Source organism: Pavona decussata, unplaced genomic scaffold, assembly GCF_977016875.1.
Source record: "Pavona decussata unplaced genomic scaffold, jaPavDecu1.1 SCAFFOLD_140, whole genome shotgun sequence".
In the NCBI taxonomy this organism is placed as follows: domain Eukaryota; kingdom Metazoa; phylum Cnidaria; class Anthozoa; order Scleractinia; family Agariciidae; genus Pavona; species Pavona decussata.
Genome location: NW_028145553.1, coordinates 1,829,751 through 1,846,651, shown reverse-complemented (window position 1 = coordinate 1,846,651; position 16,901 = coordinate 1,829,751). Strand labels below are relative to the sequence as shown.

Here is a 16,901-nt window from a genome sequence, read left to right as displayed (position 1 = left end):
CAGAACCATAAAATCTTCGGAAATATTCGACTGATCTTCGGAATTCATCGGGTAATCTTCGGAAGGTATCGTATGAACTTCAGCGATCTTCGTAATACCTCGGATGACCGTCGGCATGTCTTGGAGTTTCTCCGTACTAACTTCGGAAATCGTAATTTGCACTGAATTTCCTCTTTTTGCATCGTGTTTCCTGAAAACTGCATTTCTCTTAGCCAATCAGAATCGAGAAAATTTTTTTATGGATGTTATTAAGCTGGAAAATACCCCAGTGGGATTTGCCTCGAGGAAAACCCTTATGGGGAACAACCGAGGGAAACGGAAGAGCATAAATTAAACTGTACTTCGTATTACTCAAAACACATCAAGCTTGGATTCAATGTTTGCGGAAACCTTTAATTATATTATATTAAACCTTTTTCTCTCGCACATAATAAATCCTAGGTAGCTTCGCTTGGAACATGGCAAAACAAAACTATGTTCCTTTTTCTATTAAATAGAAAGTTTACAAGCGATTCTGGCGCCCATAGAAACAAAATGGGGCCTTCAAAGCTCTTCTGTTGAAAGAGTACGAGCCTTGTATCGACGAATGTATGATTTCTAAACATGCAACAAATAAAAAAAAAATCTTCGCGCGTGGTTGATCAAAGCTGTCTAACGCAAGATAAAAGGGGACAGCCTTTTTTTTGTCCAGAGTAGTCAAGCACCGTTTCATACCCACATAAAAGTTAATGTCATTAAAGAAGTGAACAACTAACTATTTTAAGTATTAAATACTTATTGGAAAATTAATTTACAACTTTACATTTATCGTTTGATTAGCGTGATTGTGCTCTTAGCAACCATGGTTTGATTTCATATGCAATGCATCAAACACGAGGAGGTGTTTTATCCGATTTCCAAAAAACCAGAAGTAGGTTGGAGAAACATAGTGCAGCCGAGCTTTTTTTACCAACTTCGAGGTGTTTGGAAATCGGATGAAACACGCTTTCGAGTGTTTGATATAGCTTCTCAAGGCATTAGTAATTCTTTTAGAAGTAATATATCAAACTAGAGACACAGTGTTTCATCACATATCAAACACCGAGAAGAGAGTTGAACATACGACGCGTAGCGAAGTATTTTTGACGAACTTCGAGGTTTTTGATGTAATATATCAAACACGAGAAGGTGTGTTTCATCAGATATCCAAACACTGAGAAGTAGGTTGAAAAAACGAGGCGCAGCCGAGTTCTCTTAAACGACTTCGAGGTGTTTGGATATCTGATGAAACACACTTTCGAGTGTTTGATATGGTTTCTCAAATGATCAATAATTCTTGGAGAAATACAAAGCTAAAGTTGGCAAAATTTTATGGTAATTAGGATCACATATCCAAACCTCGGTCACGGTAGTGATATTCTTTGTTTTCTCTTGTGATGAAACATTGTGACGAGTGTTTGATATGACTTCTCAAACAAGCTGATTTTGAAGGGGAAATTAAGGGTGCAAAAACGAGGAGTTTTACATCAGATATCCAAACACGTAACGGTGCATGATTTCCTTTGTCTTTGGCTTTTGAATTATTAATAAGTTTGAGAAAAATAAAGAAAAAGTTCACCAAATTTTATGATAATTAAGATAACTTTTCCAAACTCCCTTTACAGCTGTGATTTCTTTTCTTTTGTCGTCATGAATCATTGATAAGATTAAGAAGTTCTCATCGAATGTCTCGTTAATATCGAATAGAGAAAATAACAATCTAATTTCATTGTTCCTCTATATGCAGCACTGCATTACATTTACAGCTGGAAATGTTGTCCAGACTCTTTATCGCGCAGCCGTAAGCAATGCTTTGGCCTCGAAGTACAGATACCTTCTTCTCAATGTACCCGAGGAGTTTATCAGAAAAACTTTGGAAACCGAGCATACCTCGTATGATGTCATAACAAAACGATTGTTACGAATAACGAATTCACGCTCGGCTTCAGTCGAAATAACCGAAAAGTTTTCGGAAAATTATGTACGGAAGTCGCGTCGTGGCGATTCTCGTAATCTCGAATCGCTGTCCTCGAGCCTGCTTCTGAGGGAAATCGTTGCTTTTACTCAATCATCGTGCTTTCCCGTGAGGAAATACAGCGCAGGTTCATCCGGGCTGTTTGCAGTTTGCAGCTCATCTCGTAGCCGGAAGCGCCAGTGTTCTTCCAAGTCCAACCGCGCCACTTCCTGTCTAAGTGTGTTCCGGTCCTGGCACACGAGACAAAGCCGAGAGCGTGGGGCGAATTTGAACTGGGCGAGGAATTGCTTGGATACTGAGCCATCGCAGAAATAAAGCAATAATCCACCATAACTGAAAGAAAACGACAAGCAGATCGGAACTGGGTCTCCTTCACGGGGTTTACTTATCTCCGGCGCAACAACGCAGACAATTTGCGTATACTTTGCGATGATCATTCACTTATTCATTCTTTCTTCCGCAGTTCAAATGTATGAATTTTCATTTATGTACTTTCATATCATCACCCCTACGGGTAAATGACCGAATGACCAGCTGCCAGTTGGCTTGATAGCTCAATTGGTAGAGCACTGCACCAGTATCGCAGAGGTCATGGGATTTGAATCTCGTTCAAGCCTGAGTTGTTTTCGGGCTTTCTTCTCGCAACTGCTTAAGTTGCGTATATAACTGCGATTACTGCGATGATAATGCACTTATTTATTCTTTCTTCCGCAGTTCAAATGCATCAATTTTCTTATATTCACTTTCAAAAGTTTGCGTCGTTACGGAGAATTCTAGCCGGTATTTCGCTCGATACTGCGATGGATTACAACAACAACAAATGTCAAACACGTGAATTTTGGTTCTAAATTCAAGGACAAAACGTTACTCACAAAACCATGCTACCATAATGTTTTCCTTTAGTTTGTACTTTGTATACATTTGATGGTCCGGACTCCCCCCTCCCCCGGCAACTCTCACCTCGTATCACTCTTTAAATCATTGTTCTTGCCTTTCTCCCAACCATTTGAACTTACAAACTCCACAGTAAGCTTCGGACCAAGGTTAACATAGCAGTCCACCACCAGAACCGGACGATGAGGCTGAGCTGCAGTCACGGGGAACAGCTGAGCCGCGCCCATGAGCTCAAGATACCGCTCCAGGAGATAGTACGCTGGCGCGGAGAGGTAGGGAGCATTCTCCCTATCAGGAGCAGTCACCAAGTTATCACCTAGCGGAACATCTTTATTGTGTGTGCTGCTGCCTTCAGCGCCAGGGGCTGCTTCCTCCTTGAAGGTGGTAGCACCCCCTGACTCTATGAACTTCTTAGCTACCACCAAATGGTTGAAGCGGCAGGTGTGGATTCCACTGGCCATCACTTTCAAGCTGAAGTTCACATCCTCCCACCAGTATCTGAGTGTAATGACAACGGAGATCACTGAAGGGTTCAAGGCTGTATTTCACAATTACATGATAAACTTTGGATTTTTTTTATCGCCTGATAATTGACGGAGCAGCCCAAATCGACTATCACGGATTGGGGATAGATATTATCTATTTTGTACGATAAATCTTATTAAAAATTACTATTCCACATGAACGAAAATGTTTTCTTTATTAAATTGTTATTATGAAGTTTCGACTGCCAGAGCTGAGCGCATTTTACTCACTATCCCCCTGACAGAATTATAAATAGATAGTCATTGACATAGCCAATCAGATTGGAGGGGTTCTTTCTATTGCGTCTTGAATGAAATCCTAAAGTGTGACCATTCAAATGAAAGCTACTGAGCAGTACTTTCCTGTGGTGCTGTTTATTAGGCTGTACAAGATGGTTCTAACTTTTGCGTCTGTGGATGAAATCCTAAAGTGTGACCATTCAAATGAAAGCTTCTGAGCAGTACTTTCCGGTGGTGCTCTTTGTTATACTGTTCAAGGTGGCATTGTTGCCCTCTTTTCAAATGCAATCTACTCAAAGGTTTGACGCGTGAATTGGAAAGCGACTTGTTCAGTTAACACTTAAACAGTATAGGAGGTAGAGATTTACTTTTCGTAGCTACCTGTGTTTGTTGTACTTGATAGTTTGTAGTTTATCCAGGTTCATCATGAGCGCTGTGTGCAAGAGGCCATGAGTAAAGGACCCTTGAGCCACAGGGCTGGATGACTCAGCACTATACTGCTGCAGACCTAAGATGCCATACTTCATCAGGTCGGGTGTGTTTTCAAGGTGCAGAAGGACCTTTAACAGCGAGGTCATCACACAGGATGGTCCCTCAGTTTCCTTGACAGAGGAATCCTCTCTAAAAACACAAAAAGGCAGACATATGACAAACAGCGCATGAAGGTTATGTCATACTAGAGTAACAAGCAACCCGAACGTAAGGCCCTGAAGCGTAACCTGCTCAAAAGACAGAAGCATGAAGTGACTAAGAGTACTACTCATCCCACCTGCAAGGGCTGCTAGTCCAGCACAGGATACCAGTTCATCACAGGATACCACCCCCCCCGCCCCCCTATATGGGATGCTGGTCGATCACAGGATGCCCAGTCCTAATCCCTCCCTGGATGCGATGTAAGTCCATGACATGCTACCCAGCATGAAGTGACTAGGAGTACTGCTCCCCTTCCCCTGGATGAGATGCTAGTCCATCATAGGAGAAGTAATAATACGAAAGAGGATTAGAGACATAACATAAAGTAAAATTACTACAAACTACGCCCAACACATCAGTTTTTTAAAATAACGTGAATACGTCCTCTGCTTTAAAGGGGAAGTATCACGAGAATTTGATGTCATTTGAAAACCCAAAAACGTTTGTCTGTCAAGAGAAACAAGAAAGTAATTGTCTAGTTTTGTTATGAATTATCACCCCAGTGAAACACAACTGTCGATTAGTGCCTCTAGTCAGAGACAGAGTAGGTCGGAACTGATTGAAACTTGAAAAATGTTAAGCTATTTTTTTTTCAAGTTCTCGCATTTTTGTCTCCAAAATGCACTAGAACAGAGCAAGAGATGCTCCTTTCAAGAATTGAGTTGATTTCTTCTTTCCTCTCTTTGTTTGTAGGATTATTTTGTAGCTAAGTGAAGGTCTTATTTCACCATTTATAAGAAAATAGGTAAAAAACACCATGACACTTCCCCTTTAACCCTGCGTGCCACCGGCTACAACACGTATTACACGGTTTCCGATTACTTTATACAAGGATGGTGCAGTGGGTTCGTAGGTTTTACATGACATGACTACGAACTGCTGAAAAACTGAACTCACTTTTTCACGGCCTGTTTGAGAAGGTTTTGCCACATGACACAGGAGTCATCCATCATGAAGATGAATGGCCACACGTCCTGTCCTCGTTTGTCCTGAATTCCGTGCCGAGCACGCTCCGTGTGCCAGTTCTCTGTCGCAAATTCCTAACAAAGGAACAGTATAATTAACAATTATTCCACAATCGCGTGTTGGATATGAGATGATACATACGCGTCTCGTTGGCTATAATCATGTCATATCCAAAAAGCGCGAGTGGAATATTTTTTATTATTAAAAACAATCAAGAAATATTGCTAGATCTTGCTGATTTTGCTTTGCAAGAATAACCAGAAGACAATTTAATGGTCGCTTTTTTTTGGGCACGGTATAATGGCTCATATATCATGGCCGCTAAGGTAATCAAATTCCTGGAATTACATTATACAAGGATCCAGTTTTTTAATAATTTAGAAAACACGTTAAATGTAAGCAAGTCTGGCAAGCAACAACTCCCGTAAGCAACCATCTTCGTTAAATGTCGTATGAATTAGTTCGCAGTCAAGCACTGGATTTAGAATCCCGCGCGAGAAGCTAGACTGCGACGGCAATCTGTTTTTTGACAAAAGACAAGCTCTCATAAAACTGATATTTCCATGGAGGGTGATAGACAAATTCAACACACTTTTTGAGTGCTTGCAGGAACAACACGCCCAAGGTTAGCTCCAGTTAAAGCTTGCAGCCGTTACGCTTTGTGTTTTTTGCCATTACTACATCGCCTGAGAGGGTCTTGAGTCAAACTCTACTTCTCAGTTTTTCATGCAAACTAAAGCAAGGTTAGCTTTCAAAATTTGCAAAAATAGAATTTCCAGCGTAAAAAATAGTTTTTCGGACTCAAAATGTTTTCGAGTGTTTTGAGAAAACGCACGCCTGTACACCGCGACATTGTATCACAGGGAATGCAGAAAATTCCATTTGACGGCTACTGTCCATTACCTTGATATAAAAGCGAGCCGCACCCAGGCCCTGGCTGTCAGCGCTGGCAGGTAGACCAACTATCACGTGGTTGGGCCACGCCTTGTGGTAGAGAGCCATCTCCTGGTGCTTGACAAACACGAGGACGGTGTGGCTTTCACCTTCCATAGCGTGGTACAAATTCAGCAGACCTACAAAGGAAAGACACCCATCTTGAACACACTTATTGTGCAAAAGAGACAGGTTTCCAGTTGAGTGCCAAAAGTAATTTAAGTTTCCCTTTGGTTTGCTCTAATATACTCTGTGATTGGTTAGCAGAATTGCGACACTTTCTTAACCAATAAGAAGCAAAACTAAAACCAATCGTGACTTACTCGCACACGTTTTTTCCGGGATTGGCGCCAGCTACGTATATTTGTCGAATTCTGATTGGCTTATTGCGCTATTTGTGTGTTGTGATTGGTCAGAGTAATTACTTTGGTATTAGATCGGGTTTCATTTGAATGCTGTAAAACCAAACCCAAAGTAATATGCTGTGGCCAATCACAACAGACGTAAACAGCGCAACAAACCAATCAGAACATGAAGCAAATACATACAATTGGAGCCAGGCGCGGGAAAACGCGTGCGAGCAAGGAACGATTGGTTTTGATTTTTGTTTATCACTGGTTGAGAAAGTTGCGCGAATTTTGCAACCAATCAGAGAGCGTAATAAAGCAAAAACCAAGGCAAACGCAAAATTACTTCTTTACTCAATTGAAAACTAATTTTGGAATAAATCGGAGATCAAAAATGCGTTACAACTTCACAGCAGTCAAACGTGAAGAGTTCAGTTCCCGCCATAATTTTGCAAAGAAAACACAGACCAACGTGGCACTTTACAAATCTTAAGGCCGTTTCGCGTTTCTGAAAACTTTCACTTTTACTTGCTTCCAAAAGAAGTCTTAGCAACCACCAGGTTTACCAACGGAAATTGGGTTTCACGCATTTCTTGCATTGCCCGTTTCAAAAAACAAACTTAATGCTCGTAATTTCTGTACCGACAGAAGTTTTAAAGGATTGGAAAGTGGAGGATGAGTCAGCGTCTTGCAGTGATCACTTTAAACATCATAATTTCCTGTGCTCTCACCATACTCGTGTCTCCCAGTACTCGGTATCATGATAGGACTCTTAATATCCCCTAACACCTCTCCATCACCGACGGACTCAGTTTTCAGTGGCTTCACAATCTCTCCACTGCCTCCGGTCAGCACCACAGGCAGCCGTAGACTTCGAAGTTGCTTCTCCTTCGTGAAAGTAAAACTCTGAAGGCATCGGTGCGGGATCAAAAACCGCAGCCTCTCACCACCCTGAAGAGTGTACGCGTAGCTCAGAGGAGTACTGGGGCCTCTGCTTTCCCGATAATTCTTGCAGCCGTCGCAGTGATGGTACGTGTCGTAAGCAGCCCAGAACGAGAGCATCATGGAACACGTTGGTCGCCTTGACGACCGTTTGACTGACGGCGACTGTGTGGAAGCGTTATCGGAAGAAGCATTTCCCACGGACGGATGTACTCGAAGTTTGCTGGTGTTGACGTATCTGTGTTCTCGCAATAAACAGCTGAAAGGTAGGTTGGCGACTTCTTTGTAAGCTGGCCAGACCATTCTCTCGTGGTCGTCCCCTGAACGATCGGGCGTGGCTTGGAAAGAGCTTTCCTCTGGGATAGACATGGTTTCGTTGTAGACATCCACACGTCGCAGTTTCTGGACTGTTTGGTGCAGCAGACGAATGAAGTGAAGGTACGCGTGAGTTTTACCAACCTGATATAGAGAGACAAGAGAACAACGGAGTGCAAATGTTGCAAGGAAATGTTTTTTATTAACAAAATAGGCACCTACGAATTCAACACAAGGGCGCTTTACAACATTCGTGTTTGTGTATAGCTCAAATTGTCTAGACCCCGGTTGTTCAAGGAGCGAATAAATCTATATAAATCGCTATCCAGCGAATAAAAAGTACTCCAACTATAGCAGCTCATCGCTGATAAAGTTAACCGCTCTTTGAACAACTGGGGCCAGAATTTTAAAATTTATACCTGTATATATTTACGCTATTAACCCCTTCAGCCATTAATAAATAAGACTTCGTCATTTCAATAAACGTGTCTAAGTTTAGCTCTAAAAGGAACAAGGAAAACTGAGTGGATCATCGAGACTGAATAAGACCACAAACAACGAGGAGAAGAAATCTGATAACAATCTTGAAAATTAGACAGACTTTAAAAAAAAAAACAGGCCAAGCGTAACGTTTTGTACATGACTCAGCAACGGATCTCAGTAGCCAAAGGGCCGGATACATTAGGATTGCGTTTGATTGACCGTATTCCGGAATAAGAATAAGCGAAATAGTTGTTAAATTTCTCTTTTTAGGTAAATTTGGGATGACATTTCTGCAAACTTTCGCTGACAACTGATTATAGAAGTACATGCAGTGATGACAAGAAATCCCTCATAAGACGTTTATGGAGTTACTGAAGTACAAAATGACAAATTATTATTATTCTTATTCCGGAATAGGGTCAATTGAACGCACCCAAGTTATGACATATACTTACTATTGCACGAATATATCAGACTATACTCAAGATTCACCTGAACTCAGGAGAGGTTGGTTCGTGAACCTGGCCCAAAGATCTGGAAAGGGTTGAATCAACGACAACACCGTGGAATGTTTGTGTTTGTGATGTGATGGTTTATCAGCGCACCAACCTTTCCTGTTTTCTTCGAATTTGTACAAAACAAAAGTCATTTACCAGTATTTACCTGAGGAGGCCCACTGAAGAGGATTGATCTCGGATGGTACTTCTCCACCCCGGGTTTCTCTGGCTCATTCCTGCTACAATCAGCGCCTGTCTCCGCAGTATTTGTGTCTTGCCGCGCGCTGGCTGCCATCCCATACAGACGGTGCAGAAGAGCAGGACCTAGATAGAAACAGCCGTCTTGCCGAGGTTCAAAACACAAACAATTCAACCGTTCATTCTGGCCTCGGTTGTTCAAAGAGCGAATATCTCTATCCAGTGGATAAATCGCTATCCAGAGGATAAAATGTACTCCGACCAATACATTTTTTCCGCTGGATAACGTTATCCACTCTTTGAACAATCGGGGCCTGAAGTATACCCGTGCAAAGGACCCTTTTAGGGGCTTATTTTCGGGGGAGATTATTGTGTTCAGCGCGCAAAAGTCCCTTGTAGTGTTTACACCAGACCTCAGTTGTTCAAAGAGCGGATAACTTTATCCAGCGGATTAATAGCTAACTAGCGGATAAAATGTATTAGTTGGAGTTCATTTAATCCGCTGGATAGCGTTATCCGCTCTTTGAACAACTGGGACCGGGGATGCATCAAGCATAACTGGGGGGAAAGTCCAGGAGACTTGCCCCTTCAATTCATACAGGTTTCAATTCGTGCGACGGGTCGCAACGACCAAAGTTAGGCCAATACGACTAGAGTAGGAAAATGGGTAGACAAGTCCCAGGGAAGTGTCACCTCGTGTCTGCTGACCTTACACGGAGGGAAGTATGCGTTTCGCAATGGTTCGGATTCGACAGTAACAGCTTGACACCTAACCCTCTCAATCCCTGCCTTATTACCAGGAGGGTTCTCTCAAGGTATTCTCACAGCATACCTATGACTGGTTGATGGCCAGATCTTTCTTTTGATTCTGGATTTCTCGTTTTCTTCGTTGCTCCATCTTCAGTTAACGACTTGGCATCTTCACAGCTGCTGTCTTCACCTTCACTGGCGCCTGTTTGAACCAAAAGAAAAAAGAAAGTAACAGCATTCAGTGTGAAGAGTGACCTCTGAAAATCCAGGTGCTTACTCGGGAAATAATCATGCTAGCAGTTAGCCTACGTAGCCAGCGGTATTGTCTGCGCGCGAATAAAGTAGCCACCATGAACGGCGTTGGCCGTGACAACATCACCTTTCCCCCGTCCCTCGCGTCATCGCTGCTCGTTCGCCCAGTTTTCGTCTTCGCCCAACATCCCGCCAGCTACGCAGGTTAGCTAGCAGTAGGTGTGGATACTATAACGTGCAGATGGTACACTCAGAACCTTATTTGATATAAGGGAAGGTAGTTCTGGGAGGTGGGGGTAGCTGAGGAGGTATCATGGGAGCCCTTATGAGGGGTGTCCTTTAAATATGGGGGATTCCATATGGTGTGCAATATTTTTTCTCAATTTACCTGAAGTCATTCTGTTGCTTTCGGCAAAGGACTCAACAGCAGACATTCCATCTTCTTCAACAACATCTGAAAAATTGTACGCGCACAGTCAGCCACTCAACCTTTTCACTCCCCAAACCGAGTTACAAAAAAAACTTTCTAAACTTCATCCTAAAATTATCAACGAAAAGACATCATGGCAGCCACAGCAACCTACATGGCCGGCGCAAATAGGGAGGGAGGGAAAACGCGCCGCCCTCAATCCCGACGACGTAGGCAACAGCAACAGCAAAGCTATCACTGCACTGCTCATTAAAACAAAACAAAAAAACAACAACAAACAAGCAAACAAACAAAAAAAAACCGTCTAATTTCAAATTCCGTCGGAAAACATGGAAATCATATTTCAGTGTCAAACAAGGCCCAACTTTCGTTGCACGTAAGTTTTAACCTTTCATAAATTTGTTTGTCGTTCTCTGCAAAAGTCCACACTTGAAGTTTTATGGAGAACGTAGCACGCAACAGTGTTATTTTTCTCTTTCTAACCTTGAACGACATTCCAACCAATTTAGTCCCTGGATAGTTTGCCCAGATTGTTGAACAAGATGGAAAAGTCACGACAAAGTCCAACTGAATTAATGGAATAGTTATTTTCACGCGGTTTTCGTTCGCCTTGCCGTCATAGTTTGTTCCCAGTGTCAGTAATCTGAAGTGTTTAAAGGGGTAGTGTCATCTATTTTTGGTTACTTTAAATAGCCAAAAAACATATTTATTTTGATGGAAACGTCAAAATTATGGTTCAGTTTTGTTAACCATAGCCCTGCTTGTCCACAGAAACTAGAATTAATTATCTTTGGCCACGGATGGCTAGGATGGAAATGGACTGCAATTTTTCAAGTTCTTCCTGTGTATTGTAGAGAAGTCGCTAAAAACTGAGTATAGTTTGTTCTTCGTAGGAGAAATCCCTTAATATTTTCTCCCCGGCGCTCTAACAACAATTCATGTCAGAAGAAAAGGTTTTTTTGTCAAAAATGTTTGTGCAGTTTTGACTAAAATACAGCAAGATCGCCGTGACAGTGCCCCTTGAAGCTATCGAAATTAGTAATGGCCTTACCAGCAATATCAGGACTGATTACCACCCCGCTAGCGCTGCGCAAAGTTATCACTGGTTGCTTGGAAGCATCTTGCTGTGGACAAGGGACCTGTTTGGGTTTAGGTTCTGTCCATTCCCTGTAGTACAGCGACTGGTGACGTGGGTTTGACGTCACGACAGGTGGTCGACCCAGTCCCACCCACCGAGTCTGTGGGGTCGTAGGCAGGAGAAGATGCTTTGGATAACCGTAAAAATCGGATTGGAACGCTTTGAAGACGGACCGCGAGACCAGGATCACTGGCAATGGATAAGCGGAAGAGTAGCGGCTTGTTCTGCAGACTGTTTCACTGTTAGCATTAGAATCGTCCTTGGATTCTGTTCCGGTTTGGCCATTGGGTTCGCTACTTTCAATGCCACGGGAACCGGTTCCTGATCCAATGTAACAAGCAATTGCACTGAATTCCAGCTCCAGAGAAGAGCGATACACAAAACCCCTATCTATGAGCCTCAGATCGATATACTTTAAAGACCTGTTGAATAAGAAAACGTTTTCACTACGGGATATAAATACGTATCTTAAAGAGACTGCGCCAGCTGAGGCACGTTCGGTTGAGACTAATTTGCATACAAGTCACCGCGGGATTTTTGCTTTTCCGCCATTACAAAAACTTTAAAAAATATCGCAACAAACAGCTTCATGTAATTACTGAAGAACGTTTGTAAATAAAAATTCGGCTAACTTTCCGAAAATGAACGCGATTCAAAAACAGATGAAAACAGCTTCCTGAACTCTCCGACGGTATTTGAAAAAGTTGGGCCGACGATTTCAAAGTGCTTCTCATCAACGTGCACATGCGCCTGGGGTGAGAAAGTCCCTTTAACTTGACAACAAAGAAGATTAAATTACAGTGGGTGGTGAATGGAGGAAATTGCACTTCTGGTCAGTTAGCTTAGATGTAACCAAGAAATTTAACGCAAAGATCCTAAAGTCTGTTGAAAAATATTTGCACTTGCATAGAGCGGTTTTCAAGTGACTCTGAGGTAATTACTCTGGTCATTCACAACAGACGCAAACAGCGCCATGAGCCAAGTGCGGGAAAACGCGTGCGAGAAAGTCACGATTGGTTTTGGTTTTGCCGCTTCCCCTTGGTTGAGGACTGTAGTGGCGCGAGGTTTACCAACCAGTCATAGAGCACAGGAATGCAAAACTTACGCAAACCACTCTATGCGGCAAATGAAGTAAATAGTCCACTTTCGAATTCACCAAGACGGCTGGATAAAAAGACAAAAGACGCATTTATACAGGGTTAGCCTCAAGTGAGGCAAAATATTCTCGAATGTTAGGAGGAAAGTCCTGAATCCTAAAATAAAACAATACACAGAGTTGTGAAAAGTTCATCTTCTCACTGGTATTTGTGAATATTTTACTTCAGATTGAGGCTAACCCTGTATAAATGCGTCTTTTGCCTTTTTATCCAGCGGTCTTGGTGAATTCGAAACTGGACATTATGTTACCTTGGGAAAGTGTCTCCTGGTCTCTCCCTTCCGCTGATGATAATAATGCACGGCAGATCGTGAAGATCTTCAAAGTACTTTGGACTCCATCTTTCAGCAGACTTGGTTTTGTTTTTTGTCTGTCCTGGAAAAGTACAACATAGGCGATAGAAAGGGACATTATAAAATTGCCCGCTTTATCGAGAGCGCGGAAAAAAGACAGATTTTTAGTCCCAGACGGGAGCCGAAGCACTTGAAACACCAATAAAGGTGACAACTTTCTCAATCTCATTAATAATTCAAAAGCCAAAGACAAAGGAAATCATGCACCGTGACGTGTTTGGATATCTGATGAAAAACTCCTCGTTTTTGCATCCTTTATTTCTCCTTCAAAATCAGTTTGTTTGAGAAGTTATTTTAAACACTCGTCACAGTGTTTCATCTGGATATAAGCCCTTCCGTTTAAAAGCCCATCTAAAACGCCGTACGAAGTTGTTTAAGCCCAGGGCTTATAAGCGGCAGTTTACGGTATTACATCCACAGCCTATTGAATGGCATCTCCATGAACACATTCTCACTTTGATCACTAACCTCTTTGTTCCCTCCACAATCTCAGCCGCTTCAAGAAATACTCCTCAATCTCCAGTTCACTGACGCCATTGTCATGTATGATGGCAAATCTGAACTGGAAGCCAAGCCTGTATTGTGCAAAATAGTATTCTGTTAATGCTGGCACAAGACGAAATTCACTTTGTAGGTGGGGTGAGGGGCTTAGAAAGGCCTTCACAACAGAATCAAATTTTGTAAGATTTAGAAGCAAAGCCTGCATTGTTCAAATGACAATTATTCTGTTAATACTGGCACAAGACGTGATTCACTTTGTTTGTGGGTGAGGGGCTTAGCAAGGCCTTCACAACATAATCAAATTTAAACCAAGTTTTTATTAATCTCTGTTTTCAAATAAACAGTCGATTTTATCTTGCAGTCGTTTTGCTCCGCAAGAAGGATATTACACGCGAGAACGAACAAACCCACAGCGCCATGAATGCCAAAATAAACCAAACATTATTACAGAACAACCAAGCCCAGAACGCCATAACAGTACAATAACCTTTTCAGCAGTTTTAGAAATTTTGCAATTGCAGAATTTGACTAGAACAGTCACAGGTTTCGTGATTTTTACAATTTCCATAATATCATTGACAACGTGAGCTTTCTAAGGGATAAAATATGGTATTTTCGTTCACAACTTTCAGCTCCCAGATTGTGAAAAATCCAGTGGACTTCAAAACAAAATTTCACCTTTTTTTTTTACTTTTTTGTTGTTTTTTTTCACAATTGCATGTTACCTGCGTAGCAAGACTTTCAGTGGGGTCTTGTGCCTTTATCGCTTTTTGACCGCGCGGAAATTGGGACGATATCCCCCCCTCCCCCTTTCCCTTCAACGCTTCCTCCGTTTTTTTTCTTTTTTTTTTTTCTCGCTCTCTTCCCCTACGAAGGCTAAATTGCATGCGGCTAAGGAGATCTCCCTTAACTAAATATGTTTTCATACAGAACTATAAATAGCACTAGGTGACTTTAAGACAGAGCAGTAAAAAAACTAACCTATCACGCGTGTTCTTCAAGCTTTCAAATGCCAGATTCGCAAGCTCCACGGATGGAATCCGAATAACCAGCATGGCTCCGCTGCCATCAGCATTGTGCACTGGAGACTCGATTATCTCTCTCATGATCTGGATCGTCTTCAATGTACAGTGAGGCTCGGCAGGCTTGATTCCCGCTGACCACATGATAGCGGCGCAGTAGTGACGAATGAGAAGGTAGCACCTCAGAACACTCAGATTCACATCATCTGTGGTTCTTTATAAAAGAGAGTAGACAAAATGAAGGCCAATCAATCATACTGTTGACTAAGGAAAACCTTTGCCAGTATGGATAAGGGAGTTTTTAAAGAAACTACGGTGCTGCGTCGGTGGAGAGTAGAAAGGAATGTTTGGTTTATCAACAGAGTTGATAACTAAAGGTAAATTGGCCACCGTAAAGAGATTCGAGTGCTGACCTTTCGAACGTTACCCTTCGTCAGAAAAAAAAATGCCGACCGAACCCCCCCGCCATCCACACCGGGCGACGAAAACGCAGACGGAAACATCGTTCCAGTAACAAACCTCCAAAATACAAGCCCAGTGGACTGTTAGGACTAGCTGTTTCAGGCTGTTAGCTTTGTGTTTCATGATGCTCATTCCATCGTCAAATCCAACTGAATCAATTTTGAAATGCAAAGTTCAATACGATATTAAGCCCTATCAGCATCCCCTCCCGAAAAATAAGTTCCTGAAAGAATTCCGGGAAAGAAAATATATAACTCACTGCAGAGGTAATCCATCACTTGTGTGCTAAGTGCTACTGGTACAACATTCATTTGTACCCTTCATATTCACATTGCCGCAATTACCACCATTATCACTCACGACTTGCTCCCGACTGGCCTCGTAGCTCAATCGGTAGAGCAAAGGACGGTCAAATCCAATGAGGTCGGAGATTTTTTTTCTTTGCCGCGTGCGAGCTCCCATTTCCTTACTAGGGCTAACGCTTAGTAGGAAATTCATGGGTTCCCCTTATCAGATACACCACAGAGTTATCTCTCTGATCCATCATTACAACTTATTACCTGCTGGTTCTCAACGCCATCTTCTCAAATGCATCATCCTGTCTGACCAGTGGAAACTGGTGAGTCCATTTGATTGATTCACAGTACTCTTTCATTCCAAAATACGTGCCTTCGTTGGTCTCCAAGTTATCACTGGAGTTTTCCAACACACTTAAGGAAACTCCATCTGGTATAAAAAATTGACATCGGTAAACATATTGTACAAAATTAGGGTAGTATTTTAAAGTCGCCTATTGCAGTTAATGCACCTAAAAACAAGGCGAATTAAATTTAGCGAATGTTCGGTTTGTCAACAGAGTTGATAACTAAAGGTAAATCTGACGAGGGGCTAACGCTTGAAACGTTAGCACTCGAACCTCTCTTCGATGGCCAATTTACCTTTAGTTATCAACTCTGTTGATAAAACCAAACATTCGTTTCTACTCCCCACCAACGCAGCAGCACAGTTTCTTTAGAAACGAACCCCTTACAGCGAGTTATAGCCTATTTAAGCTCCACTGCATTCTCTTCTTCACCGCGCTTTTGTAAGACGATAAAACTAGGGTATTTAAAGCAGTCAGATGAGCTTTTGCAGAATTCAGAATGCAGCCTTAAGGAGGCTCGTAGCAGTTTTTCTGGACATAGGTGGAAGTTTTGAAATTACAATCTCGCATAGAAGATAAACTTCGATCTCCTTCATACTACATCATCATTATAACATATGATCAAAGTTAATTTTCTCATCGGTTTCCAAGCAACAGCTATTACCATAGCAACGGAAGCGCATAGCCTCTCATTTTAAACATTGTCGATTATCTCGTAATCTAGTCTGACACTTAATGACGAAACTTTAGGGATTTAATCTACTCAATCTAGACAACATGTAGGCGAAATTGGAAAAAATCAGTAAGAGCATTTTCAAGTAAATAATGAATCAATTTTTACGGGGTGATTTTGTTTATTCCCGCATTTTAACCAATATCTCTGGCAAAATAAAACTTGACACTTTGTCTTTTCTATTAAAAGGTCTTCCCTCATAGCAAAACATTCTAAATGTATATTGAGCTTCGTGTGTGTCTCCGATTTTAAGATATTTACGTATGTTTGAAAACAGTTAAAATAAAGCGCAGATTAATGAAAACGTTCCTACTCTACATAAATCTAGATATATTTAAAATACCCCCCACAGATTTTTCTGTTAAATTACAAGCGGTTAAAGTTATAATTCTTTTCGATATCCACGCAAGTTTTAGGCTCAAGAACCGAAACCGGT

At 41.8% G+C, this 16,901-nt stretch overlaps 1 protein-coding gene across 3 annotated transcripts in view; it reads right to left on the bottom strand.

Annotated features, from left to right (window-relative positions):
• Positions 1-1,649: 1,649 nt before the first annotated feature.
• LOC146466925 (GREB1-like protein) overlaps positions 1,650-16,901 on the bottom strand; it is a 34,830-nt gene continuing 19,578 nt past the window's right edge. For 2 of the 3 annotated variants that reach the window (XM_085126411.1, XM_085126413.1), the window contains 14 exons: positions 15,650-15,815; positions 14,587-14,841; positions 13,573-13,679; positions 13,003-13,126; positions 11,509-12,017; positions 10,416-10,481; positions 9,858-9,977; positions 8,994-9,169; positions 7,322-7,991; positions 6,214-6,383; positions 5,242-5,384; positions 4,033-4,272; positions 2,954-3,385; positions 1,650-2,326 (listed from right to left, as the gene is read on the bottom strand). In XM_085126411.1, coding sequence (XP_084982537.1) covers positions 2,083-2,326; positions 2,954-3,385; positions 4,033-4,272; positions 5,242-5,384; positions 6,214-6,383; positions 7,322-7,991; positions 8,994-9,169; positions 9,858-9,977; positions 10,416-10,481; positions 11,509-12,017; positions 13,003-13,126; positions 13,573-13,679; positions 14,587-14,841; positions 15,650-15,815 — 3,422 coding nt within the window. In that variant the 3' untranslated portion in view covers positions 1,650-2,082. The remainder of the gene's footprint in view (positions 2,327-2,953; positions 3,386-4,032; positions 4,273-5,241; positions 5,385-6,213; positions 6,384-7,321; positions 7,992-8,993; positions 9,170-9,857; positions 9,978-10,415; positions 10,482-11,508; positions 12,018-13,002; positions 13,127-13,572; positions 13,680-14,586; positions 14,842-15,649; positions 15,816-16,901) is intronic. The other variant, XM_085126412.1, reaches the window with a different exon arrangement.